Source organism: Penicillium robsamsonii (genome assembly GCF_028829455.1).
Source record: "Penicillium robsamsonii strain IBT 29466 chromosome Unknown utg000005l_segment0_segment0, whole genome shotgun sequence".
NCBI lineage: Eukaryota > Fungi > Ascomycota > Eurotiomycetes > Eurotiales > Aspergillaceae > Penicillium > Penicillium robsamsonii.
Genome location: NW_026643223.1, coordinates 1,846,195 through 1,873,315, shown reverse-complemented (window position 1 = coordinate 1,873,315; position 27,121 = coordinate 1,846,195). Strand labels below are relative to the sequence as shown.

The following is a 27,121-nucleotide window of genomic DNA, read 5'->3' as shown; positions in this document are numbered from 1 at the left end:
GATCTCGACTTTTCTCAAATGAATAAGTGTCCTTCGATATATCACCAAGCAACTTGAGAGAAAAGCAAGAATAAGGTTGGTTGTCGCGAAGAGAGAAACTCCTGTCGTTGGGACTTTTCGGAATTGGTCCGTATCTTATCGGAACATCTGCAAAGGGCAATCCCAGCACTCTTGTATAGCTCGCTTTAATATTTGAGAGTACGATATTGGATTTATATCACTTTATCCTTTGCCTTGAGATGAGATTAAAGGGATCTAGGATTAGAAGTTCATTTACTTAGTCCAGCCCACAAACCGGATGTAATTCGATCGACAAAGCGTTATATATATTGGTACCGGACGCTGACAGAATAACAAAATATTTATAGAACGCCATTTAAAACCATTAAAGCCATTAACTCTCATTGCTATTTCAATTTTAAGCAATCAATAAACATTGAATCCAGTACGGATCACTGGTTGGGTATATCATCTACGTGTGTCGTATGCTCCCCCGAAGGTCATCCCAATTCAACCCATCGACCTTTTTGCCACCCAAGGATTCGAGCTCCGGGGCGAGTTCCCCAGTTCGCCCAGTTGCAAGGCGTCGCATCATCACAGTATCCTTAGCCCCAGGAAGGGTACTGGCATTGCCCTGCAGTAAAACATGCTCAAACCACTGTTCCTCATCCTCGTCAAGCGGAAGACCGACGAGTTCCATCGCACGTCTGCTTCTGGTTTGGCCAGGGGTGGCCCTGTGAACAAACTCCACCAACTGCTCGAAAAAGCTCTGACGGAGAGTGTCATCATGCTTGCGCGTGAAGTAGAATGCCTCGGTAACGTTGGATCGGGCGAGTGTGTCTAAGAAAGCTTTGCGGATCTTTGCGCTTGCAAGAGGAGGAGCAGCGGTGAGGTAGTATGCAATGGCGAGGCTATCATCATGCTTGGGAAGCTTTGTGAGGGTAAGGACGTAGAGGATCTCATCCGGGAAGGTAGGAATGAGTGAGGGTTCAGCAAGGAATTCCACTGCTCGCTATTATATCATGCAATTGTTAGAATATGGCCGTCTTGAAAGATCGTTCACAACTCACCCTAAAATCGAGTCGATCCAAATGCCAAAGACCTTCAATGAAGAAACGGTACTTTTCTGGGAGGTGGCATTGTTGCGCAAACTGAGACGAGGCTTCTGGCGCAGTGCGACAGTCCTTGAGGATGTAATAGATCAAGGATTGTTTGTGATGGATATCGAGTTCTGAAGAAACGATGTGGTTGAACAGTGTTCGGAGATCGGGATTGGACTTTGGCGGGTAGATCTTGGTCACTAACAGAGAAGTGATTGATTAGCATGAGGCTTCAAGAGCAGAGCTTCAAATCACAATACCTCCTTGGATGCCGAGCAGTCCCAAGAGTCGATCGGCAAAGAGTTGGTCCAACGCCTGTCGGCTGGATAGGATCTGGTCAAGAACCTTGGGTTCATATGAATATTTCTTATTAAATGAGAAGACTTGGTCGAAACTCTCCCAAGGAGCCATGCTGGGCATAATGAGAGAAGTGATAAGTTATGTGAACAACCTTCAACTGATCTCCATGAAGCTCCGCGGAGGAGTAATTACCGTACGGTAAATTACAGCGGGACATGGCGGTGAAAGGCTTGTTGTGGCAGAACAACCGCCACTTTACCCGTTTGGGCACGAGGTAAACAACCCACTTTCAAGCGACAAAACCTCCGACAAAACCTCTCGCCCCTCTCCATGCAGCAGACATCCCACTGATCTGCACAACATGGCATCAGTTGTAAAGGGCAGGGCTTCGCGCCGCTCTGCTGCCCGCCGGAGTTATGTCGTTGAAGATACATCTGAATCGGAGGACCCCGGCAATGTGACACCAACACCCGATGCGCACGATGACGATGACGAAGTTGAGGAGGATTACACCCCAGTTCCTAAGAAGGCAAAGAGGGCATCGAGCAAAAGGATGACACTAGACCCTGTGACACCTTCTACTGTGCGTCCTGCCAGCAAGACCCAAGAAGCGACAACAGATGATTCCGATGGGATGGACACCGATACCGACGCGATGGACACTGATACCATGGACATCGATGACGAAAACGAGGAGAACGAGGCCGTGAGCATGGCGTTAATGGAGGCTGATCCAGAATCTCCTTCCGGGAAAGCGGCGTTGAAAAGAAAAAGTATGGCTCACCCCCGCAAGAGTCGCGGCTCAATCACACCCAAACCGGCACAGGGCTCACTTCCAACTCCAGAGCCATCCCAGTCGCCAGAGCCTCAAGAAAGAGTGCATCGAACAAGCGTGCCACCTTTGTCTGACATCACCAAATCCGCCGTGAATCAGTCACCATCGAAACAATTGGAAGAGCCCAAATCGCAGATTTCCATTATAAACCCGAACTCGACAGTCTTGGAGAGGCCTATGGACATTGTGGCCAAGTCCAGAACGCAGGCCCCTCAAGCGCCCGAGGAGCCTGCGGCGCCCAAGCCCCGAATGATTATTGAGAACCTTATTCTGACAAACTTCAAGAGTTACGCCGGCCAACAGATTGTTGGTCCCTTCCACGCCTCCTTTTCGTCTGTCGTTGGACCGAACGGCTCCGGAAAGTCCAATGTGATTGACTCGCTCCTATTTGTATTTGGCTTCCGCGCCAGCAAGATGCGACAGGGCAAAATCTCCGCACTGATCCATAACTCTGCTCAGTACCCCAACCTTGCATTCTGTGAAGTCGAGGTTCATTTCTCAGAAGTTCTCGATTTACCCGACGGTAGCCAGGAAGTGGTCCCAGATTCCCAACTAATTGTTTCGCGACGAGCATTCAAGAATAACACCAGTAAATACTACATGAACAAAAAGGAGACCAACTTCACCACTGTCACAACTTTCCTCCGTGATCGCGGAATTGATCTCGATCACAAGCGGTTCCTGATTTTGCAGGGTGAGGTCGAGTCGATCGCTCAGATGAAGCCGAAAGCCTCCAACGAACACGACGAAGGCCTTTTGGAATACTTGGAAGACATTATTGGAACCTCCAAGTACAAGACCCCCATCGATGAAGCCGCAACCGAGCTCGAAGCTCTGAACGATGTATGCGTGGAGAAGAATAACCGTGTCCAGCATGTGGAGAAGGAGAAGATGGCCTTGGAGGACAAGAAAGACAAGGCTCTGGCTTACATCCGCGAGGAGAACGAATTGGCCCAAAAACAATCAGCGCTCTATCAGATCTACATCGATGAGTGTGCTGATAATGTTCGTGTCACGGAAGAGGCCATTCTCCAAATGCAGGAGCTACTCAATATGGAACTCGAGAAACACGAGGGAAATGAATCCGGCATCAAAGAGCTCGAAAAGGCCTACAAAAAGGGTGTTCGTCACTACGAGTCGATAGAGAAAGAGACTCAAATTTTGCTCAAGGAGATGGCCAAGTACGACAAGGAGTCTGTTAAGTTTGAGGAGAAGAAGAAATTCTTACTCGGCAAACAAAAGAAGCTAGAGAAAGCCATGCACACTAGCCGTCTTGCTGCTTCTGAATGCCAGAGCTTGGTCGAGAAGTTTACCTCCGACATTGAGAAGAAGACTGCCGAAACCACTCAATTCGAGAAGGAGATGGTTACGGAAGAAAAGGAACTGAACTCGATTCGTGAGGGGCTAAAAGGCAAGACGCAAGGCCTATCTGATCAGATTGCCGAGAAGCAGAAGTCTCTGGAGCCATGGAATGCGAAAATCAACGAGAAACAGTCCGCAGTCGCAGTAGCTCAAAGTGAGCTGGATATCCTGCGCGAGCGTGGTAATGCTGGCGCTGTTCTCCTTGAAGAGGCACAGGCCAAGATTGTTACAATCAAAGATAGTCTACAAACCAAGCAAACTGAGCTCGAAGAGCGACAAGCCCAAAAGGAGACACTGGAATATGAAGTGGAGAAGCTCAAACACGACTTGAAGAAATACGCCGGCCGTGAACCCGAGGTTCGTTCACACGTCTCAAGTGCCCGTCAGAAAGCAGATGAGGCTCGAGTCAGCCTTGCAAGCACACAAAACCGTGGAAGTGTCTTGACTGGGTTGATGCGTCTCAAGGAGTCTGGCCGTATCGATGGTTTCCATGGCCGACTTGGTAACCTGGGCACTATTGATGAGAAGTATGATGTTGCCATTTCTACGGCTTGTCCTGCTCTCGATAACATGGTTGTTGAAACCGTTGAAGTCGGCCAACAATGCATCGACTATTTGCGCAAGAACAATCTTGGTCGAGCGAATTTCATTCTTCTTGACCGCCTTCCTCGCCGTGACATGGCCTCAATCTACTCCCCCGAAAGCGTTCCCCGTCTCTTTGATCTTGTCAAGCCGAAGGACCCCAAGTTCGCCCCAGCTTTCTACAGCGTGATGCAAAACACGTTGGTTGCTAAGGACTTGGACCAGGCAAACCGTATTGCCTATGGTGCTCGCCGGTGGCGAGTGGTGACAGAAGACGGCCAGTTGATTGATGTGTCGGGAACAATGAGCGGTGGTGGCACCCGTGTCGCCCGAGGTGGTATGTCGTCAAAACAAGTCGCAGACACCACAAAGGAGCAGGTGTCTCGCTTGGAATCAGATCTCGAGGAACTGGAAAGGAAATTCCAGGCTTTCCAGGAGAAGCAGCGCCACGTGGAGGCTCAGATGAAGGAAAGATCAGAGGAAATCCCACGCGTGGAGACTAAGATCCAAAAGATTATGATCGAGATTGAGAGCACCAAGCGTAGTCTTGCTGATGCCCAGCGACGTGTGAAGGAGCTGGGCGTGCAGCATCAGCCGTCTGATTCTGATGAAGTCCAAATTGCTGCCCTCGAAAAACAGATTTCCAAAGCCCAAAAGGAGATCGCTAAACTCAATGACGAGAAGAGTGGCATCGAGGAAGAGATCCAGACCCTGCAGAGCACGATTATGGAGGTCGGTGGTGTTAGGCTTCGCGGCCAAAAGGCGAAGGTGGATGGTTTGAAAGAGCAGATCGGCATGCTTGCCGATGAGATTTCAAACGCGGAGGGGCAACAGTCCAAGAACGAAAAACTCATCAAGAAGCACTCTAAAGCTCGCGATGCTTCAGAGAAGGAGATTGCTCAGATCGCAGATGAGTTGGAGAAACTAGAAGAAGATGTTGCCAACCAGACCAATGAATCTGCCGATTGGAGACAGAAGGCCGATGAAGCCCAGGAGGTAACTTGTCCAAGATCCACGAGTATATCGAAATTGCTGCTGACCATTCATAGGCTTTGGAATCCAAAAAGGGCGAGCTGAAGGCCATGAAGGACGAACTTGACGCAAAGGTGGCTGAGCTTAATGAGACGAGAGCTGCTGAGATCGAGATGCGCAATAAACTGGAAGAGAACCAGAAGGCTTTGGTGGAGAACCAAAAGCGCAGTCATTACTGGGAGGAGAAGCTTTCGAAGCTGACTGTCCAGAACATTAGCGATATTGGCGAAGAGCAGGAGCCCACAGAGCTTCAGATGTACACCAAGGATGAGCTAGAGGCTATGAACAAGGATTCTCTTAAAGCGGTCATTGCTGCTTTGGAGGAGAAGGTTCAGAATGCCTCTATCGATTTGTCAGTTATCGAGGAGTATCGCCGCCGAGCCGCCGAGCATGAATCACGCTCAGCAGATCTGACCACCGCTTTGACATCACGAGACGGTGCCAAGGCACGTCTGGACGGGCTTCGATCTTCTCGCTTGAATGGATTCATGGAAGGATTTGGCATTATCTCATTGCGCCTTAAGGAAATGTACCAGATGATCACCATGGGCGGTAACGCCGAGTTGGAGCTCGTTGACTCGTTGGACCCCTTCTCGGAAGGCATCTTGTTCTCGGTCATGCCCCCCAAGAAGAGCTGGAAGAACATTGGTAACCTGTCTGGTGGAGAGAAAACTTTGTCCAGTTTGGCGCTGGTCTTCGCTCTTCACCACTACAAGCCTACTCCGCTCTATGTCATGGACGAGATCGATGCCGCCTTGGACTTCCGAAACGTGAGTTGGTCTTATACAAATTGTGATGGACACGTGTGCTAACTTTCTTTTCAAGGTTTCCATTGTCGCCTCATACATCAAGGAACGAACGAAGAATGCCCAATTCATTGTCATTTCATTGAGAAACAATATGGTAGGTGTCGTTAATTTTCCCTCCCAAGTTGACATAACTAACATGTTTTCTAGTTCGAGCTTGCTGCCCGACTTGTCGGTGTCTACAAGGTCAACCACATGACCAAGAGTGTGACGATTGAGAACCGGGATTATATCACGGGTCGATAATGACTGATGGTTCTTGACTTTCAGCCTCTTGCCTGGATGAATAGGTTGTATGCTGCTGCTTTTGATGATATCATGGGTCGGGGAGTTTTGGACATTTTTTTTACAATCATGCTCGTGCACTTTAGAAATGAGAACCTGAGTACATTTTTACATGGATATGTCTCCTCATTGGTGTTATGGCACTGGATTGGTATTCACATAAAACAATCAATTTACATATATCTACCTCCGGTACATTCAATACAAGTCGCCGTCACGTAGGATGACATAGGACTAGCCAAAAACAGCATAACATTGGCCGCATCGTCGACAGTACCCGGCCGTCCAAGAGGGATATCCGACGTATCCCTAAACTTCCGCGCGTTGGCAGGGATACCCGTGACGATACTCTGCCCAGCAAGCACAACCTTTTCCTCTGTGGGCGGCCTGGTCAACCGCGTATCCATCCAGCCATAAGCGACGGCATTGCAGCGGACATTGTATCTTTACCATGTTAGCGATGTGAATCCAGCCCAGAGGCGAAGCTATCTGCACACACCTAGCCCACTCTGCCGCAACGGTCTTGGTAAGTCCCAAAATCCCCGACTTCGCTGTTGAATAGTTAATCTGGCCCATTTGACCGTGTAGTCCGGACGTCGAGGACACATTGATGACGGTTTTGGGCATATCGGCCGTCTGAGGGTTCATCCAGTGAGTAGACAAGGCGCGGATCATTCGAAAAGGAACGTAGTTGTGGATTTTCATGACCGTGTCCCATTTTTCGTCACTCATTTTGTGAATCGCGCTATCATAACAGAACCCTGCAATTGTTAGCATTGTATATTGTGGTATGGCGCTCGTCGTGTACCGGCATTGTTGATTAGACAGTTGACCTTCCCGAACGCCTTCAACGCTGCCGCGACTGCTTTTGCTGGGAACGCTTCGTCCAGGGCGTCTCCTACAACGCAAGCCGCCTCGTATCCTTCGAGTCGCAGCTCCTTGACGGCCTCATTGGCTTTCGTCTCGTCTACATCCGCAAGCACGATTTTGGCTCCTTTGGATGCAAGAAGAGTTGCCGCTGCCCGCCCAATTCCTGTGGAATGTCAGTCAGGCATGCGAGGTAGTTCATGGAGCCTAACAGACCTTGTGCGCCGCCTGTAATAAAAACGACGTGTCCATCAATCCTACGTAACTGATCAGATTTGTCTCCTTTTGAAGGACTAGAAAAGCGAATATACCTAGATGGATCATGTGGTTGGTTATTATGAGCCAACTGGTTGGAGATTTGTTGCAGTCGCTGAGCCATTCCGATGATTCTTTTTAGCTTCTGTTTTAGAATTGAGAATTAATCCTCTGGCATAGTACTCCAGAGCGCCTTTTCTGTACCCTGACTTTGTGACTCTCGATGCTGGTATCAAATTCCGCGGAATTATCGAGTAATTCGGAATTAACTTCGGAATCAACGATCTAGAATACTATTGCAGTTCATGAGCCCAGCTTTCTCGGCCCCTCGGAAATAAAGAGACCTTCGATATTGGGAAAAATGGCGAGGGAGATGCGGCATGATACTCGCTCGCCAGAATCGATTGAAGACTTAAATACAACAGTCCGCTACTGATAACGACTTCTCTAATTCCTTGACAATTTTGTTAGAATACGATATCTACACAACATGACTTCATCTGCTTTAACTTCCAACATTCCCTTTGCCGATCCATCCTGGCACAGTGATACAGCTCACCCATACTACAAGGATTCTCACCGCAAGCTGCAGCGCTTTATCCGAGAGTACGTCGACAGTGAAGTCACGCCCAATGCAGGCGAATGGGAGATACAAGGATATGTCCCTGATGAGGCCTTCCAGCGTCACGCTCAACTGGGCTTCTTGGCCGCTGCAGTGTTCCCACTGCCGAAAGATTGTATTGAAGGGCTGACATTGCCCGCGGGAATTCCGGCGGATGGTACGTAGAGACGAATTAACTCACCAAGCACTACTGACAGTATTTACTAGAGTGGGACGAGTTCCATGATGCTATTGTGAGATTTCCAAGGAGGCCTCGTATTTTCAAGGTTGAAACGAAGCGCTGACCCAGAACGTAATCCGATAGCTCATCGACGAGATCGCCCGCTGCGGATATTTGGGCGTTGTTTGGGGAATCAATGGTGGAGCTACCACTGGTGGAGCACCCATCGCCTCTTATGGAACACCAGAGCAAAAGAGAAAGTACTTAGCACCGTTGTTGCGAGGACAGCAGAAGCACTGTCTTATGGTGACAGAGCCAGATGGTAAGCCAAGCGGGGAATATTCGACTGTATGAGACGCTAATGTTGTGTAATCATAGCTGGTTCTGATGTGGCTGGTCTGACCACCACGGCCGAAAAGTCCAAGGACGGCAAACACTGGATTATCAACGGAGAGAAGAAGTGGATCACGCAGGGCCAGTTGGCTTCACACGCTCTCTGTGCTGCTAGAACTGGTCCCCCGGGCGCCAAGGGCATCACAGTCTTTATCTTGGATATGAAGATGCCAGGAATCACTGGAAAAAAGATGTACAACTCAGGTGTCAGCAGCAGTGGCTCGACGTTTATCGACCTACAGGACGTTGTGGTTCCTGTAGAGAATATTCTCGGCAAGGAAAACCAAGGGTTTGAGATTATCATGTCGAGTATGTTCTCCAGTTCCTAGACAAGGACGAATTAGATGGTTACTGACCAAGAAAAGCCTTCACCCACGAGCGCTTGTGGGTTGGTATTACCGCCCTCCGCCTGGGTCGTGTCGCTCTGGAGGACAGCTACCGCCATGCGCTACGACGCGAGACCTTTGGCAAGAAGTTGTTTGAGAACCAGGCTGTTCGGCTCAAGTTCAGCAAGATGGCGGGTCTTATTGAACCCGTTCATTGTTTGATGGAGGATATTGTACACCGGTCGACACGCACTGCGCCCCTCAACTTCTCGCCGTGGACTGCGCTGCTTAAATTCCAGGCTGCACAGAATCTTGAGAGCATCTCTCGCGAAGCACAGCAGGTCTTTGGTGGATTGGGATACTCAAGGGGTGGTCTTGGTGGGAGGGTTGAGCAGATTAGTCGAGATGTGCGTGTGTTGGTTGTGTCGGGAGGAAGCGAGGAGATCCTTATGGACATGATTGCCAAACAGCAGAAGAAACTGGCGAAACTGTAGATTTAGATAGATGAGGTGGCAGCGTGTCTTTGCCTATCAATGCTCGACTAGTGTGACATATTCGGGATTTCATACTTTATTAAATTTTTAGCTGACTTCATATTATCTAAATCTATTCTTCTAAGGATTATAGGTTGAGTCCATAGAGTGGATCTTCAGTCTCCCAGTTCCCAAAATTCATCTGTGAGGGTTGCGCATAGAAACCTGTGAGGCTGATGTTGTGAACGTCATATACTGAATCGAACGGAAATTCGAGGTCAAATGCAAAATCCGCATCGGTGTTCCAGTCGGTCCCCGATGGATCTGTTGGATGACTGGGCAGCATTGCAACTGGGACATTTCGTGACTTTGTTGCAAGCTGTTTGACAATATCTGACAGCCCACAGGTGTTCATAATGGCGGCCAACGTGTTGCGACTTCGTTCCGCAACTGGATACCAGGGTATAATCGCGTCCAATGTCTCCATAATAGCAGACAGCCACGTTTTTTCTGCCTCTTTATCCTCATCTGACCCAGCACTCACAATATCCGATATCAGAGCCACGGCAGCCGAAAGGCAGGTAGGGTTGATGGTAGAGAAAATCTTAGAAGCACCATGGTGTTGCCTGTAGGCCAGGAGTAATTTTGACACTCTGATCGCATTCGCCGTGCAGATTTGCTGTGAAACTTTAGTTGTCTGCCCTTCTAGGCATCGTCGCCTCGGCGCCGATTTGGGGCCGCGGTTGAATATATAAGTTGCAAATGGACGGTTTAGGAGGATAGTTGTAGATAGAAACTGGAGGTGAAGAGCGCAGACGCTCGGTGATATTGAACGATTTGCATCCCATTGCAGCTCTGGCGCGAGATTTAAGAACCAGGCGAGCAGCTTCCGGCTCACATCGGAGAGTTTGCTCACAGAAGAGTCTTGGTATATTCTTTCCGGGGGACCGTTGATCACGGATAGTACGTCATTTAGTAGAGATGCTAGCTCGACCCAGGTAGCCACGAGTTGGTTGCTTGTACTCAAACCTTTCGCGGAGATTCGGGTCATATTGAGGTCGTCTAGACGAATGGCGGTCGGTCGACCCTGGAACGAGCTGTACAATCTTCAAAGCTGTTAGCACCATCGGGCAGGCATAGCAGGGGAAGAAACTTGCTTGTCAAGGACGTAACATCCGTAAAGTGTCGTCTGTCGGACCCGTTGATCAACCTCAGTGAGCAGCCCAGCAGCTACCAGGTTTTTGCAGTCTTCATGTAAACCAAAATCAAAGACAAGACGGTACGCTATGCCTGCAGAATAGTTAGCAAGTCTTGCGCTGATATCCGCCATATCAGCATTGGAATGACAAACCTGGGTAAAGCCAACACGCCCTGTCACTTCCTAACCCCGCCAAATAGTAACCAAACAGACACAAACCGGGGATTGTGGAAAGAGTGGGATTCTCCATCTCAAATAGTAGTTCAGCTTTTGCCCGGCGGGTATAGATGGTTGCCAGTGTTTCCCGGTGGACTAGATCATCATCGAAATTCAATGACCTGAGAAGCAGCGAATATAGCAGAAACCGTGAGAAGTAATCTGATCTTTCCCCTGAAGAATATCCTTGTCGGAAAGCCTCTTCGTCGAGAATTGGTATTGCGGCATTCTGGTACTTGAAGAACAACCCAATCAAGTGACTTTGAGTTTGGGGGCTATCGGCCATTGCCTCTCCATCGATATCGATAGAGTTATCCCCCGGCGAAAATGGATCCCTTTGTTTCTGAGGCGATTTTGCTTTTGCTTGAGGAAGAACAGACACCATTCTCATGTATGAAGAGTACCCGAAGTATCTTAATTGACCGTTGTCGTCTACTGTGAGGGGAGAATTGTCCGTTTCTTCCAACGGGTCCTCAAGCTGATTCGATGGAGTTCCGCGAGTGGATGAGTGGCGAGAGCTAGACTGGGACAGCCTTCTGACATGCCCTGCTGGTCGCAAACCCATTTCGCTCTCCATGATATGGAGATTCAGAACAACCTCACTCTCCACTGACGCGGGAGATTGACCCTCATGGAATACTTTCGGGGTCGATGGAACCACATGATAGGAGGATTCAGTAGGAAGGCCGAGGGAAGAACGCCTGACCAACTGTAGGCGATCGCGAAGATTCATTATACCAGAATCATGTCTGCCCAGCCCATGAGAATTGTGTCTACGGCTTTTGCTGATACGATCACCGCAAGGACTGGAGCCATGGCTAGCAGTTGAGAGTTTCCGTCTGGGACAATTGGCACTCGACATTCTTGAGATGAAAATTCTCAACACAATGGTTATTAAGAAGAACGAAATTCCGATCTACCGATTTGCGTTGCCGGGGGGCGGGGGATCATCCTATCCCCGCGTTGTTTGGCCAATGGGGGCGGTGGTCTTGGAAATATCTTGAAGGTCCGGCCTTCCTCCGATATTCACTTCTGAGCACACACCATGAGCACTCGATCTAATGCTCCGAAAAGGCCCAGGAGGGACAAATATATCTCTCGCGCATGGTAAGCTCCCATTTCCCCTTTGTATTCTCCAGTGACTAATAGCCATCTGTAGTCAAGCGTGCCAGCGCCGGAAAAGCAAGGTATGATCTAAATCAATAAACAAAACAAATTCGTCTGATTTAGATTGCAGTGCTCTGGTCACGATCCTTGTCTCAGTTGTCAAGCTCGAGACCTCACATGCATTTACAACACCGAGAGACGGCGTCCAAGAAAGCCAACTTTGAGAGGGCGGCGGATTCCGCGAACGATAACACCAGATGGAGCAAGAGACTCTCCTAGCTCTATACCAGGATATATAGCACCGTAATCATCACCCCTCTCAGGCAGCGAACAAAAAGACGTCTAATGCTCAATTAGGCTAGAGAATCTGGAAACTGGTGATGCGCCAGAAAAGGAATCGCTATTTCACCCACCGGTACATGCAAACACATCCCCCGAACCACGGACTAGGACTAGTCTGTATAGGTGTGTTGAAACGGACCCCAACCTCGTCTCTTTACGATCCCAAATCTCAAAAGCACGAGCTTTGTTTAACCCCAGCAAAGACGCTGGATCTGAAAAAGGCAAGGACTTGTACAGTCGCAGGGAGACGTATTCTGTGGAACTGCCTGCTTTCTCTAAAATTCAAGGATCGCTACAGATATACTTCGAGACCGTGGGCAGACACTATCCCGCAATTCAACCCGAAAGGGCCTGGTCTCGCATGCAGGAGACTCTTGTGGACTTGGGATATCCCTTACCTGGTTGCAGAATAAATGTTCACTATATTGCCGCACCAACTGTTGCGTTGTTGTGCATTATCATCGCCATTGCCGAAATGACTGAGAACAATACCTCGTCTTTTGACACCCGAGCTACGCATTTCGCAAACCATGCCCGCAGCTTGCTACAAACCTTTGAAAACCTCCCTCCAAGCCTGGAAGCCCTTCGGTGCCATACTCTGATCACGATATACTTTCTTCACATGGACTTTCTGGATCTTGCCCTGCAGTCTATTTCTGTCACGGCTCGACTAGCAATGGCCCTTCAGCTTCATCGAAAATCGTCGTCTCTTACAAAAGGAAGCGATTCTTATGATAAGAATCTGTGGTGGACAATCTACGCCCTGGATCGTAACCTCGCATGCCTTGGTGGGATACCTTATCTCATCAGAGACGAGGAGATTGACGAGCCGAGACCAGCACGGGATGGAAAATTCAAAAGGTTCTCCAGTGTGACATACACCAATTGCCAGAACGAACTCGTCCACCAAGATGGACTGATAGAGGGAAGCCTTCATCAGGAAGCGATGTACTTGGAAGTCCTAGCGTATTTGGGCCGCATTTGGGCTTGCATATGGAACGATTTAGTTACTGATAGCTCAGAGCCCGACTGTCAGTGGCAAGCGACAGAAATATTGGATGCCCAGCTTCGCATTCTTCAACAACAGCTCCCGGCTGAACTCCTCTGGAGGAGCCCCTCAAACCTGGGGAGAGATTTAGAAAATATTCAGGAAACTGCGATGCAGAGACAGCTTATCATTCTGATGGTGAGATATTCCTGTCTCCTCAGCCTTTACATATCCCTCATATCCACAAGGCTCTAACTTTGGCAATAACAATCAGCGTATCAATACCCTCCGACTCTTCATTCGACGAAATCCCGCTTCGAACTGTACCTGTCTAGACAGGAAATCCCCGCACGATGATGGTGCAGCCATTTCAGCGCAAACTATTGGAGCCATAGTGAATTTCAGCTCACGCCATGAAGGCCTATTGCCAATCGGCCACTCTATCAGCACGACTCTCGTCCAATGCATTCTATACCTAATAAACATCATCAGCGAGTCCTCCAATATGAGTGGAACAGAATCAGCCTCCTCTTCTGTTGTGTCAGCTTACCAGGAGTTGGTCAATTTGTCTAACCATTGCGTATCTGCAGGAAATGCACTTGAGACACTTGATGAGGCATTCTTCCGCTACGGAGACGGCCCGGCGCGGCCTGAAATGACAACCATACCACAGGTACATCGTGCAAGTATTAGCCATTCAAATGGGCTGGAAGGTGCCCGAGGACACGGACGGTGTGAGCAAGGAAGGAAAAGTGGTACTCCCACTCTCGGCGAGGACAGTCCCGGCGGGAGCGATCTTTTCGATCGCCTACAAAAGAGCTACGAGAGCCTGGACAGCTTGCTACCGAGTTAGAAATCTACTCTATAGATTCTACACATACAGGCTGTGGAGAAGAGGCTGCCAGGATCTGGCAAAGTATCATAACAACTCAAATCCATGGCCATTTTCAGGACAACAGAAAACAATATATTGACTCCTATGATCAATTGGCTCTATAGTTTTGCCTGCAGAGGAGTAGACCTAGACCCGGTATCATCTATGTCTTTGAGAAGCCGTCTCAGTAGCTTCCCAGTCGGGCTCTTGGGCAACGAATCGACAAAAATCACTCCTCCCTTCAATTGTTTATAACCAGCCACCTGGTTCGCGACAAACCCGGCTACCGATCGCGCGGCTTCTTCCGTATCGCGCCCAGCCTTTGCCAGCGGCTGCTCGGATACAATATACGCACGTAGGAGATCGGTTGCGTTAGACTCGCTCCAGATACCGTGTACGGCCGCCTCCTTGACGAGTGGATGATGGACGAGTATTTCTTCAAGCTCCAAGGGCGAGACTTGGAATCTGTTGTCAAAGAGTTAGCCTTGATTCTCGTATAGATATGAGGAGGTAATGGTAACAGTACCCATTCGACTTAATAATGTCTTTTATACGACCATTGACAAAGAGAAAGCCTTGTGCATCCAAGTATCCTATGTCTCCTGTCTTGTACCAGCCACCATCAAGCATATGCTCTCTTGTGGCTTTGGGGTCTCCTAAATAACCCCTGGTGAGTGAGTGTCAGACTCAATCCTAGAGAAAGTTCAAGAGTTCTTACATCATGATATGCGGGCCACGCAAGGTGATCTCGCCCGGTGCACCATCGCCCACATCAGCGCCGGTGGAATCGATAAATCTCACCTCGGCGTTGGCAATGAGCTTTCCTGTCGCATTCAACGGCATGTCTTTGTCTCGAGTACCCGATTGCACGCATGCACCGGAGGCTTCAGTACACCCGTATGCTAGAGCCCGATTAGCGTTTGCTGTTAGGTAATAAATGGGGATAAATTTGTACAAGAACATACTCTGACATAGCTTTACACCGGGGAATACTGTTCTCAAGTCGGCAGCAGTTTTCTCCTATAGGGCTGTCAGTTACTCGGTTTCGACTTGGGCTAAGACAGCAGAGGCCCTACACTCAAAGGAGCGGCCGAGCACGTAAAATACTCCAAAGCCGGATATGTGTATTGGCGAGTCACCGGGCTTTCGGCAAGCATCTTGGCAACAGGGGGAACCAATCTAGCCAATGTTGCTTTTCGCTCGGACAGAAGGCGACAATATGTTTCCAATTCGAACCGGGGCATTAGACAGACGTAGTAGCCTAGCCAAGGAGCCCCGGTAATGGCGACATATAATGCATAGACGTGGGATAAGGGTGGGAAGAAAATCTCGCGCATGTCACTCCTCCAGTTGTCAACGTTGTCCGCGCGCAATTGGTAGTTCACGGCGATCAGGTTGTAGTGAGAGAGAACAACTGCCTTGGGATGACCAGTGGTTCCGCTGGACAGAATGATTGCCGCAGGTACCTGTCGGTTATCGCCATTTGCAAACGAGTGAGCCTCAATCTCCTGCAAATTCCCACCCACATTCGGTTTTGGCCAACTGGGCCACTGTGGATGAGATTCCCCAAGCGCAACAATCTTGATGGTTGAGCTCGCTGGTCGGTTTAGACTGAGACTCTTAGGAAGTTTGGCAGAAGCGGAGCTGCCGACAACGATATAGTCTGGTTTGACAAGCTGGATACCATACGCAATCTCAGTTGGGGACAGAGAATCGTTTATCAAAGATACAACACCGCCAGCCCACCAAACAGAGTGTACAGCGATGATATAGTCGATGCAGCTGGACGATATCACGCTTACCACTTGCCCCGGCTTCAGTGCGAGATCTTGCCGTAACCAGGCCGCCCCACGCTTGACCAGGCCATTGAATTCACCGTATGAAAGTGTTCTACCGCTCAGAGCTTCCTCGAATATGATTTTGCTCGGAGATATGGTGGCTGACTTGTCCAGCAGCGTTGCTTCCGTTATACTGAGGTGAGTTGGGATCCGTACCCGGGTTTTGGAGCGGAAGATGCGAGACATGGCTTTGAGTATTCTTTTGCTAACTTGGCTAGAACAATGTGAAAATAACCTCCTAAAAGCACAAATCCTGAATCATAAATCATAACCTCACTAAGCGTGTCCCCCAAGCCCGGAATAGCCAACACTTGCGATATCCCCATTTCCGAGTACGAAGAAGCTTTTCAATAGCCGAACCTCCGAATGACTCTTTCATTTGAATTATGTACAGCCGGTCAATGGTTTTCCTGACTTTGTCAAATTCCGAGATTCCTCCAATTCCGCGAAATGTACCTGAGCGCGGTAATCCCGAGCGTCAGTGTCTCTCGACAGTCCCCTTTTTTTGATTCGGAAGAATAAAGAAGAAACCCCATTCCATGCAGTAAAAGTTAATATTCAACGCAGATAGTCCTGATGTTCCTTAGTCATTACATCGCTTATTACCTCGAGCAGATAATCAGGCCACGAGCAGATAACTACAACGCTCTAATCTCGGCGTTCACTCTTCTACTCTGTAGTGTCTATATGCGTTTTGAAGCAGAGCAGAGTACGAGATATCCTCAAGAAGGATTTTCATAGGTCCAGACTGATTTGAAACTGATCTATGGACGTCTGGGGACGCACACTCGTGATATGCTTGACCAAACCTGTCACGCTTGCTCTTTCACATTTTCTACTTCCTGGACCCCAGCAGTCTCCTTCCGAGGCTCAATTTCCATATCATCTATAGTAATCCCTTTTCTGTCCAACTCTTGTTGATACACGGCCACTTGGTTCGCATCCCCAAACAAGGCCGCAATCTCCTCCAGCGGCTTATGTCTAGTGTCATGATAGGTGAAGGTGATTATGACAGCGGCGATGGCCGGAACGACGACAAAAATCGTGTAGAATTTCCAACCAATAGCTTCGAAGGCGTATGGTGCCGCCTCCAGCCACATCAGGTTAGTTAGGGCAAATGTGCACATGGCGAGAGCCAGACCCTGAGAACGGGCGTAGCTCGGCCATATCTCGGTGATATAGAAATAGGTCGGTCCATCCAAGAATGCACAAAAGGTAGCTTGGAATAGCATAATAATGGTAGCGCTAGCGATGAGCCCACCCCGATTCGTGCCTTCTAGGTAGAAACTCTGTAGAGCGGCTTCGATGGCCATAAGGACTGCGCAGGCCCCAAGCCCGAAAGAAATGAACCAATGTCGGGGCACACGATCAACCCATAGCATGGAAAGAGCGTTGGTGACAAGACCGATGGATTGGAATCCGACTTGGAATCCCAGGATCTGGACCGTGTCAAAGCCAAGGCTTGCCCATACGACGGATCCATAGTCTGAATAAAGCGATTTCGCATTAGTCCCAATGTAGCATATGGCCGCTACTCGCCCCAATTCACTTGCGTGTTTGACTCACTCAAAATGACTAGAACTCCACAACTGTAAATACTAAATTCCAAAAATACCGTCATGATAGCTCGCTTGCGTAGGGACGCGTTCGTAAAAATACCCCAGTATGAGGTCCGGAAGCGAATATCAAGCTCGATCTGCTTCCTCATCTGATAGAATTCCCTGGTAGCAGATTCATGAGTACCGGGATCATTCTTATCGGCATGGAGTCGCTTCACAATTTCCCACGCCTCCTCGGTTCGATCACGAGAAAGCAAATAGCGAGGGGACTCGGGCATCCAGTAAATCCCACACAAAATAATTGTTGGAAGTAGCATTTGAATTCCGACGATCCCTCTCCACTGGCTCTCTCCAGGGACAAAATAGAATCCCAGCCCTACAAAACTTGCAATGCAATATCCAAATAGCATCAGAAGAGCATGCGCATCAGAGACAGCGCCACGGATCCCGGGAGGTGCAAGCTCAGCAATCCAAACTGGAACGCTATTCTGGATAAGGAAAGATCTAAGCCCAAGTAATCAGCTTTGAAGGGTGGAATGTGCGGTCTTCAAGCTCATACCCCAATCCGTTGAAAAAGCGGAAGACAATGAACATAGCCGGATTGACTGAACCCGTGAGCAAAGCACCAGAGACAAGAATAATTGCGTTTCCGATTGCCGCAGTGAACTTTCGGCCAAATCTATCGCTCATCCACCCCGCCAAGAAAGCCCCAAAGACGGCGCCTGCTTGGTATATGCCTGTGAGATCATGTTAACTACTGATAACTACCCCCTCCCATCCTATGATAATTGGTAGTTAGCTTACCGTTGATTGTTCCCGTAATAGTACTAGCATTCGGGTTATTCACGAGCCCCATATCTTCTTGGAAGGATGGCTGGGTCAGAGTTGTGGCAATATTCGCAGCTGTGTAGCCATAAGCCGCCGAGCTGAGGGCAATGAAGCCAATGACAACAATACTGTATGCATTGACATGATTTTGGCCTCGAGAAAAATTCGCATCAGCCATTGCAATGTTCACACAAGAGGGCAATATAATGTCACTTGCAATATCTCAATAGCGGTTATATTGATCCCAACTGGCAAAGTCATCCTTTTATTGAACAGCGAGCTCGGGATATGGATATTAATCCATGGATCTGTGAACCTTGTTCGAGTCCAGGAATCTTATTACCCCGCATCCCCACGTTTTCTTTCATGTATCCATGGATTTGGTAAGCTTTGATAATTCCGAGATATAGTAAATTCCGACAATCACCACTATGCGATTTATAAAGCAACTTATATGTGTGGTGGGTATAATCGGCAGGTTCAATCGGTGACATTATATTGCTAATGGTTTCGAAAACATAGACAAAGCAGCCCAGTTGATTTTACATGGAGCGCTTGTAGTTTCACTAAGGCTGACACTTCAACTCCGATCCCTACGGAAACACGAGAGCAAATAGCGACTTTATATCGCGTTTCCTCCCTCCCTTGTATTGTGTGACCATTCGTGCCTCTAAAAAGGGAAATGAAGAGGTTTTGGAGTTGATCGTTATTCTACTCAATGCTAGCTTCCCATAATTGAAATACTACCCCGATATAAAAGCCCCTACTTTGTCCCAATAGTATGAGGTGCCGGGGTCAACTTCACATTCAAACTGCCTTTCTCCCAGACCACGTATGAGGGTTGCTTGATCCATTGTTTAGAATCGGGAGCAAGTTCCATATCAAAGTTCCAGATCATCCGCGCCAGGATCAATCGCATCTCCGCGTATGCAAGACTGACTGGGGTCAGTAACTAGGCATATTGCACTCATGGGACTTAACTTACTTGCGACCGAGGCAGTTTCGTGGCCCCACGCTGAATGCTTGCACTGCATTTCTCTTGTCGGATTCAAATTCGGAGGCACCCATGAACCTCTCTGGAATGAAAGTGTCGGGGTCCTTGAAGTTTTCTGTGGAACGGTGAGCTGCCAGTATCGGTACTCCAACAGCCGTCTAAAATTTGTCAGCCTTGTGATATAACTTCGTTGCCTCGAGGTTAACTTACTCCTCCAGGGACCCATCTCCCGCAGATGAAATCCCCTTTGCCCTCTACCATGCGTGGGAACCCGTACGGCACAGGAGGGTACATCCGCAGACCTTCATTCAAAACAGCGAGGGTGTATTTGAGCTGATTAACAGCAGACCAAGTTATCTTGTCCTCGGAAGTGAATGCACCCCGGATCTCTGCTTTGAGTTTGTCGAGAACACCAGGAACAGTAAGGATATAATATGTCACACCAGACAATAAAGTAGCGGTAGTCTCTGAGCCCGCAATAATGAGCACGTAAGAGTTGCTGACAAGCTCATCTTCAGTCATTCCCTTCTCAAGCGATTGCTTCAACACGTTACTGAGGAAGTCTGGGCGCCCGTTGTCTCCATTTTCCATGCGTGCCTGTACTTTATCCTTTGTCATCTGATTCTGATGTTTCTTTTGCTCTTGAACCTCTTTGGGAACGATCCATTTCATGAGGAAGTTCCCGGCGGGGACACGTCGCAGAACGTTCGCCCATGCGGCCGTGCGGAAATGGCTGAAGATGACCGAAACCCAGAAATGGTATTGCGAATTCTGAAGACACCCGAATGATTCGCCAAATGCGAGGTCGCCGATAATATCGAATGTAGTATAGTTATACCAGCATGTCATGTCGACAGTGGCACTGCCAGACTCGGCAAGTCCATGAAGGCGTTGAACCAACAAGTCAACATAGCCCTTGACAATAACTTCCTGACGCTGAAGACTGCCTTCTGAAAACCCATGTGACAGTGAACGTCGATATCGGGCGTGGGTTTGATCATCGGTTCGAAGGATGCTGGGGATGTGGTTTGGCCCAACGGATACATGACGCTGATCCTTTGGGCGCTGTGGCATTCCGGGGCGAATGGCATATATTTCTTTCCAGGCTTCGGGGTTTGTGAAAGTCACTTCATTTGGAGCGATGCGGACTACATCGCCGTATTTTTCGTGTAGCCTTTGTGCGTCCATCGGCAGACTACCGCCTAATACAGATCGAAAGAAAGGGAGCCATGTGGCTGCATTGGATTTGGGGCCAGGAAATGATGCTAGAGGGTGAAAGTAAAGGTTGTAAATGATCCATCCGGTCGAATAACAAGCGCCCTGTAAATATCAGTGTGTTGAAATCACAGTTTTCCGTGATAACTGACAAGTAGCACCAAAAGTATAAACCAGCTAATCAATGGGTTGACGTTTGCAAATGATGAAGGTGCTGATGGGACCAATCCCAGTGAAAACGTCATTTTGGTTGCTCTGTTCTCCCAAAGTTGTCAAAAGAGTAATTTGGCAATTTCAGCGTGCGAAGAAATACAGCCATGTTGAACCATTGGACTATGAATTACATCATGGGATACACCCCGCAATATCTACAGGGGTTCCAATATCGCTTTTGGAGCACCTTCGGAATTTCAAGTCGGAATACTTCTCCGGAAATTAATTCGGAATTGCTGACATTATTAGCTATCGGCTGTGACTTCTGATGACTGCACTATGGCGGTTGCTGCACCAACCAGGATGGGCATTCATTCAATATAAATCAATAACCAACCCTCTTCGTACATGCCCTGTGAGCCTAAAAGCAGGGCCAAGGCTGCGGTGGTCTATCACTATAGGATATTCCGGCTTACAGAATGGAACAGAGTGGCATAACAGAGGGGGTCAGTAGTATACATTGAAGAAATTTTGATTCAAATAGGCCAAATTGAATAGAAAGGCCAATAATTCAGACAAGCAATATTTTAAACAAAGACAAAAGAACAAATTTGTTACTAAGTGGATTCTACGTAGATCATATGAAGTTGCGGGGAGTTGAAGCGTGTTACTACTGTAAGCAGGCTGGATACGGTCATTTTTCTCCTTAACTAGTTAATGAATTGCTGTTGTTCAGTCTCGCGCGGTATGGTAATGCATAGTTCGATTTCGACTTTAGACGAAGAAACGAGTAGGTATCTTCATCAACCTTCCTTCTTTTCCTTCCCCTCATTTTCGTTGGATTTGATATTTATCAACTACTTACGTTACTCGTGATATTTATTGTCAAAGTCGAGATGGAAGCCACCATGTAGAAGTTCATCGATAAGCATTTTTCCACAGAGATGATACTGGCAGTATGGTGCTTATCCTTTGTCCATTTCCATGTTGGGTCCTCACCTGTACGTAATACTGATGAAGATCCAACGAGACTAGTTAGTTCATAGTTATATGAGTTTGCAGTATATATAAAATCAATACACTGGTCAACATATTCTGCACGAATAGGCCACTTGTTTTTAGGAAATGCTACGGTAGATCCCAATTTAACAACCTAAGCACTAAGATATAGTTATGTCTCTACCAGCACGACATACAAATCAAGGGGCCACGGTCTAGAACCGAGAATTCAACTATGCATGAAAGGGGCAGAAACCATGCAAGGCTTAGGCCATTTGAAATATGACGCGGGCTTCCCCCTTCTTTTTATTTATCCGCATAGATCGTCATCAAAGCACCACTTATTCGCTGAGTGCTGCTAACTTCGGGACTTCCATGTCCGAACAAGGTCTGTATGTTGCCAAATGTAACATTTCCGTGAATCCTTGCCGATCAAACATGTTATGAAGCGCATCGACCCCAAAGCACAGATATTTGTCACTACAGACGACTACACTCATCCAATAAATTGATGCGGGGTATGCTGTTGGCACAGGAATATGAAGCTCTCATGAGCTATCCCATTTTTCGTGTTAATCTCCAAAGGTCCTTACCCTGGTTTCGAGCATCATGTTACATCGCTCTTCATGAATCGCGCGGCAGAATGTATAAAAGCAAATGCAGCGCAACATCAATTTTCTACCTGTTTACCACTTCTTGAATATGAGACTATAGATCCTATCTCGTAGTCTCCGATCTCAATCGCAAATATAAAGCGCAACATGCATCTTCGGCCTGTAGCGCCATTCATCACGGGCGTGTTATCTCTCTACACCATCTCCGCAACAGCAACCCAGGTAGACCTCTCACAGTATGTGAATCCACTAATCGGCTCCGAAGGCCCCGAGCCAGGAACATCATTCGGAGGGGGCGATATATTTGTGGGCGGTGCACTGCCATTCAGCGTGGCCAAGGTTGGGATTGGCTCGACAGCCGCAAACTGGAACACCGCTACTCTGAATGGCGGGTGGACTCCCGATGGGAATGTCACGGGTATAAGTATGATGTATGAGAGTGGAACCGGCGGTTCGCCAAAGTATGGGCTAGTCTCGCAGATGCCGTTGACGTATGTGGGCTCGCCGGTCAACGTGCTTGATAATTTGACATACAGTCAGCCGAGAGTATGTGGTCTTTGTTCATAATTCGTGTTGATTAAGGTGGCAAATGGGACTGACCTGGGGATAGGTGGGTAAAGATATCGCTAAAGTGGGATATTTCATGACTCATTTGGAGAATGAAATTACGGTAGAATCGTCGGCGTCGCGCCATGCTGGAATCATAGAGTTTTCTTTCCCAGATGGGGAGAGACACATCCTTGTAGATATTTCCCATGTATGTTGATTTGGATTTTCTGTTGAAGTGGCCCTTTGCTGACACTAATAGTATCTCCCTAGTAACGCTGGTGATGCGAATGGCCAATTTTTTGCTGGAGGTGAGATTCAGATGGAAGCCGACGGCAAGGCGTACAGTGGGTATGGAACATATGTTGGGGGCTGGAATAATGGTGAGTCCCACGATTATGCACACACAACGGTACCTCATTAGATGACAGGTGCCCCATTCACTGTGTACTTCTATGGAGAATTTTCCAAGTTCCCAGACAGTTCGCAGACATTCTCTGGCGCGAACACAGATCACATGCCACGATATCAAAATTTAGGCAATGGTGGCATGAGTGAGCCAAAATTCAGAAACACATCGAGCAAAGTCACATCCGGACCTATGAACAAACGGATTGGGTTGCTGTTGAGCTGGAACGATGGCCCTGCCTCACACGTTACCTCGCGTGTCGGTATCTCGTCTATGTCCACTGACCGGGCTCGTTCATATATACAAGCAGAGATTCCCTCGCGGAAACTGAATGACACAGTAGCTGCTGCTGTCAAGGAGTGGAATGAAAATATCTTCGATAAGGTTCAAGTGTCGCTGGATGACTCTGCCAACATGACTCATGTCAGGTTGCTGTATAGCTCTTTGTATTTCATCCATCTGATGCCTTCCGACCGAACGGGGGAGAATCCTTTGTAGGACTCGGATGAGCCTTACTGGGATGACTTTTATACAATGTGTGAGTAGGCCCATCATAATTTCAATGGCGAATACTGACTGATTATCGGGGGGGGCATCTTCCGCTGCACGATTAGCTTCTACCATATCTTCCAGCCCGAATACTACAAGTCAATGATACGGGCCTTGATTGATATCTGGAAGGAAGGAGATATAAATAACATTAAACCATCTAACACTAATGTTGATCTTTCAGGCACTCTGGATACATGCCAGAAGGGCGTTCGGGAAACTGGAACGGACTAGTTCAAGGTGGCTCTGATGCAGATAAAGTGCTAGCATATGCTTATGTTAAAGGACTGAGAGGCCCAATCAACTGGACGGAAGGGTATGCAGCCATGAAAAAGACGCAGAAGTAACGCCATACAATACATTTGACCCAACAGACCTTACGGCAAGCACGAAAGAAGGCCGCGGTGCACTCGATGACTAGAAGGAGCTCGGATACGTGTCACAAGATCAAAACACGCGCTCCATCTCACGCACAGTTGAATACAGCCTCAATGATTTTGCAGTCAGCCAGGTCGCCGCTGGAGAAATGCCTAGTGACCGGGAGAAGTATCTTAATTGATCTGCTGGATGGCAGAATATCTGGATTTCGCAGGTGAAGAGCTTAGACTTCACTGGATTCATGGCACCTCGCTTCTCAAATGGGTCTTTCTATAACAGCGGGTATGATCTGCTTTATTGCTATGAGTGCGAGTGGCAGGATTATACCTATGAGGGTACTCCATGGGGTCAGTCCTAATAACATATTCTGCTTTCAAACATAGTTAATATTGGTCTATTAGAATACTCTTTCGTCATGCCTCACGATGTGAGGACTCTCATCGAATTCATGGGAGGCCCAAGACTTTCGAATCTCGACTGGACCTGATGGTAAGCCAAACCAATATTCCGACAGGATCAACCACTTACTGATTCTACTCCAGTTCAAACCAAACATGTCTGTTCAAAATCTTAGGGCAAATGGCACCGGCATTACCACATTGATGAATATTGGGTATAGACTGGAGAAACCACTGGCAGGCAAAATACTAATTTATTATGGTGTAGAAACGAACCTGACTTCGCCACGCCCTATCTTTACAACTACATCAACAAGCAAGCCAAGAGTGTTCACCAGTCACGCAGCCTGGCTACTCAATAGTCAGTCTACTTGCCTCCCCTACTATGTAGACCCTTGCTGACAACTCATTCGCATGAATAATTTCAAGGATACCGCCTACGGGATCCCCGGAAACAGCGACGCTGGCGCCATGAATTCCTGGCTCCTATGGCAAATGCTCGGGATCTATCCGATTGCTACACAGCCCGTATATCTTCTCTTATCGCCGTGATCCCCGGATCTATCTCAACATGACGATCAATGGAAATAAGACACTGCGCATCTCCGCAACCGATTTAGAGAGCGGGTACTACGTGCAGAGTGTCAAGATAAATGGCAAACAGTGGGAAAAGAACTGGTTCAAGCACGACGAGATTATGACGACTGGTGGCACGATTGAATTCGAGCTTGGGGAGAATGCAAAGGCATGGGAGACTGGGGATGTTCCGCCTTCTCCCGGACACGTGCGATTGAACAGGGATTAGGTCTTCGGATGTTTTAGAATAGGCTGGGCAGTGTTTCATACTTGAGCCTGTTTTGATTGAGCCGGAAAATTATTATCAGCGACAGATAGTAATAGTATTCAAATATACTACAATGGTAACTCATTTAGTCTCTCGGGCCATTTCTGGGCATTGCTCCACCACATGGCCCAAATAATAGTCCGTTGCATTCCTTCCCTGCACGTCAGGCTAGCAAGAATTTTCATGGTGTGACATGCATAGCAAGTGCATATGGGTTTGCTGCAAGGCTAAGTATTGCGCATAAGTCCGCCCAATATCCTCAATTGAAAGCATCTAACCTGGAATTTTACGAGGATAATCAAAGTAAGCAGCCAATAATAGCACTAGACATGAGCTACTTGAGCGAAATTTCAAGTTTGTGCTGTGTGAAAGGGAAGATCGCTGCTCTTTCAGGCCGCCAAGAGCGACGTCCCCTTGACGTCAGAAGCGGGATAAGAGGAGGTTGGGACAATCAAGAGGGGAATTGTGAACTTCGGGTCCGGTTTCAATAAGATGTGAGGCTCTAGCTCTGGCTCTGATTTTTCTTTTCTCTTTTCCATCTTCTGTGTGGGTGATTTCGTCTCAATCATCTCTACCCACCCTTTTTTCTTGGGTGCTGGAGTCAAGATCGCATCGAGCCCCACTGTTTTGCATTCTGCATACTATTGCCAGCCACCAGGGACTGAAAATCCAATTCTCCGATATCAGATCAAAGGAATTGCCAAATAGATAGTCCACACATTGCAGTTATGGTAAGTGCATATCCCATGGACGTTGCCAAAGTCCTCTTCCGTGGCTCACTCAAGCAACACCCGCGCGGGCCGAATAGAGAACCACGGATCGCACTCTCTGGAACTTATAAAAGCTAACAATTTCGCTTCCCCAGGCTCCTATAAATTCTATGCTCGAGCCACGGCAGTCAACAGGCGGCGAGAGCTGCCCAAGCACAATCTCGAGCGGTGGCATTGCGGGTATCGTGATCGGCTCGATTGCAGGGACTCTCCTCATCCTCTGGCTGTGGCGAATCTTCCGACTTCCCGGTGCGTGGAGCGGTGGCGATACACCTGATGTTGGCTACCGGCCTCCGATTACTCGCAGCAGCACGAGTAGCCGCGGACGGAAAAAGCGCCGTCGCCCGTCTGCGTACGGCAGCTATGTTGAGAAGCCGACTACTGTACGCAGTGTACGCCGGTATAGTAATCGCGATGATTTGCGCCGGCCAGCTAAGGTTTACATGACGGAAGTGTGAATAGCCGGTGAAGATTATACTTAAGATATGTGAAAATGGCTGGCGTTAGTGGATTGGCTTGACTATTGGTCTTGAACATATCAATTGGCAACGGGACATGCCTGACGGAGCCAAGTAATTATGAGACATGACATATGACTGTGAGCTTTAACGACTTGATGAGAAATATATTTTGACCTGGTCTGTGCATTTTATGATCCCTTTGTTTCTGAATTTGAAATATGGACGCCAACCCCCTATGTTTGGATTCCGGTGTATGGTCAAGAACAATCTGTTTCACCTTTTCATGCACAAGGCACATGTGGCTGAATAATCCAGTCGGACAGCTTGCTGACGGATACCTGAGTGCTGAGGGAGTGTATGCCTTGATCTGGTCCAGCGTGACTTGGCTGCGTGTCACCGCCGAGCAGTGGCGTTCGATCGATCAGAATTACCGAGGTCTCCCC

The 27,121-nt window shown here is 48.2% G+C and overlaps 11 protein-coding genes across 11 annotated transcripts; 5 read left to right on the top strand and 6 right to left on the bottom strand.

Annotated features, from left to right (window-relative positions):
- Positions 1–472: 472 nt before the first annotated feature.
- N7447_008746 (ELYS family protein) lies at positions 473–1,520 on the bottom strand (the record flags this gene model as incomplete). Its single annotated transcript, XM_057233008.1, has 3 exons — positions 473–1,012; positions 1,071–1,300; positions 1,361–1,520. 3 exons carry the CDS (start codon positions 1,518–1,520, stop codon positions 473–475), a joined length of 930 nt encoding a protein of 309 aa, XP_057082550.1.
- Positions 1,521–1,761: 241 nt separating this feature from the next.
- On the top strand, positions 1,762–6,263 carry smc4 (condensin subunit SMC4; the record flags this gene model as incomplete). The annotated part of the gene is made up of 4 exons (XM_057233007.1): positions 1,762–5,175; positions 5,229–5,981; positions 6,037–6,114; positions 6,168–6,263. 4 exons carry the CDS (start codon positions 1,762–1,764, stop codon positions 6,261–6,263), a joined length of 4,341 nt encoding a protein of 1,446 aa, XP_057082549.1.
- Positions 6,264–6,475: 212 nt separating this feature from the next.
- Positions 6,476–7,548, bottom strand: N7447_008744 (SDR family NAD(P)-dependent oxidoreductase; the record flags this gene model as incomplete). Its single annotated transcript, XM_057233006.1, has 5 exons — positions 6,476–6,746; positions 6,802–7,063; positions 7,111–7,335; positions 7,386–7,426; positions 7,481–7,548. The coding sequence occupies 5 exons, from the start codon at positions 7,546–7,548 to the stop codon at positions 6,476–6,478; spliced, it is 867 nt and encodes a 288-aa protein (XP_057082548.1).
- A 366-nt stretch (positions 7,549–7,914) lies between these two features.
- Positions 7,915–9,419, top strand: N7447_008743 (acyl-CoA dehydrogenase family protein; the record flags this gene model as incomplete). The annotated part of the gene is made up of 5 exons (XM_057233005.1): positions 7,915–8,203; positions 8,254–8,279; positions 8,351–8,528; positions 8,585–8,908; positions 8,965–9,419. The coding sequence occupies 5 exons, from the start codon at positions 7,915–7,917 to the stop codon at positions 9,417–9,419; spliced, it is 1,272 nt and encodes a 423-aa protein (XP_057082547.1).
- Positions 9,420–9,546: 127 nt separating this feature from the next.
- N7447_008742 (fungal specific transcription factor domain-containing protein) lies at positions 9,547–11,389 on the bottom strand (the record flags this gene model as incomplete). Its single annotated transcript, XM_057233004.1, has 3 exons — positions 9,547–10,485; positions 10,552–10,688; positions 10,816–11,389. The coding sequence occupies 3 exons, from the start codon at positions 11,387–11,389 to the stop codon at positions 9,547–9,549; spliced, it is 1,650 nt and encodes a 549-aa protein (XP_057082546.1).
- Positions 11,390–12,736: 1,347 nt separating this feature from the next.
- N7447_008741 (fungal specific transcription factor domain-containing protein) lies at positions 12,737–14,102 on the top strand (the record flags this gene model as incomplete). Its single annotated transcript, XM_057233003.1, has 2 exons — positions 12,737–13,447; positions 13,524–14,102. The coding sequence occupies 2 exons, from the start codon at positions 12,737–12,739 to the stop codon at positions 14,100–14,102; spliced, it is 1,290 nt and encodes a 429-aa protein (XP_057082545.1).
- A 140-nt stretch (positions 14,103–14,242) lies between these two features.
- N7447_008740 (uncharacterized protein) lies at positions 14,243–16,147 on the bottom strand (the record flags this gene model as incomplete). The annotated part of the gene is made up of 5 exons (XM_057233002.1): positions 14,243–14,588; positions 14,650–14,790; positions 14,842–15,025; positions 15,089–15,143; positions 15,200–16,147. 5 exons carry the CDS (start codon positions 16,145–16,147, stop codon positions 14,243–14,245), a joined length of 1,674 nt encoding a protein of 557 aa, XP_057082544.1.
- Positions 16,148–16,773: 626 nt separating this feature from the next.
- N7447_008739 (uncharacterized protein) lies at positions 16,774–18,526 on the bottom strand (the record flags this gene model as incomplete). Its single annotated transcript, XM_057233001.1, has 4 exons — positions 16,774–17,447; positions 17,528–18,024; positions 18,080–18,257; positions 18,325–18,526. The coding sequence occupies 4 exons, from the start codon at positions 18,524–18,526 to the stop codon at positions 16,774–16,776; spliced, it is 1,551 nt and encodes a 516-aa protein (XP_057082543.1).
- Positions 18,527–19,111: 585 nt separating this feature from the next.
- N7447_008738 (cytochrome P450) lies at positions 19,112–20,802 on the bottom strand (the record flags this gene model as incomplete). Its single annotated transcript, XM_057233000.1, has 4 exons — positions 19,112–19,283; positions 19,334–19,500; positions 19,553–20,662; positions 20,710–20,802. The coding sequence occupies 4 exons, from the start codon at positions 20,800–20,802 to the stop codon at positions 19,112–19,114; spliced, it is 1,542 nt and encodes a 513-aa protein (XP_057082542.1).
- Positions 20,803–22,470: 1,668 nt separating this feature from the next.
- N7447_008737 (uncharacterized protein) lies at positions 22,471–25,408 on the top strand (the record flags this gene model as incomplete). The annotated part of the gene is made up of 9 exons (XM_057232999.1): positions 22,471–22,869; positions 22,934–23,080; positions 23,132–23,252; positions 23,301–23,772; positions 24,012–24,143; positions 24,607–24,694; positions 24,748–24,818; positions 24,872–24,964; positions 25,129–25,408. The coding sequence occupies 9 exons, from the start codon at positions 22,471–22,473 to the stop codon at positions 25,406–25,408; spliced, it is 1,803 nt and encodes a 600-aa protein (XP_057082541.1).
- Positions 25,409–26,175: 767 nt separating this feature from the next.
- N7447_008736 (uncharacterized protein) lies at positions 26,176–26,675 on the top strand (the record flags this gene model as incomplete). Its single annotated transcript, XM_057232998.1, has 2 exons — positions 26,176–26,178; positions 26,313–26,675. 2 exons carry the CDS (start codon positions 26,176–26,178, stop codon positions 26,673–26,675), a joined length of 366 nt encoding a protein of 121 aa, XP_057082540.1.
- Positions 26,676–27,121: the final 446 nt, after the last annotated feature.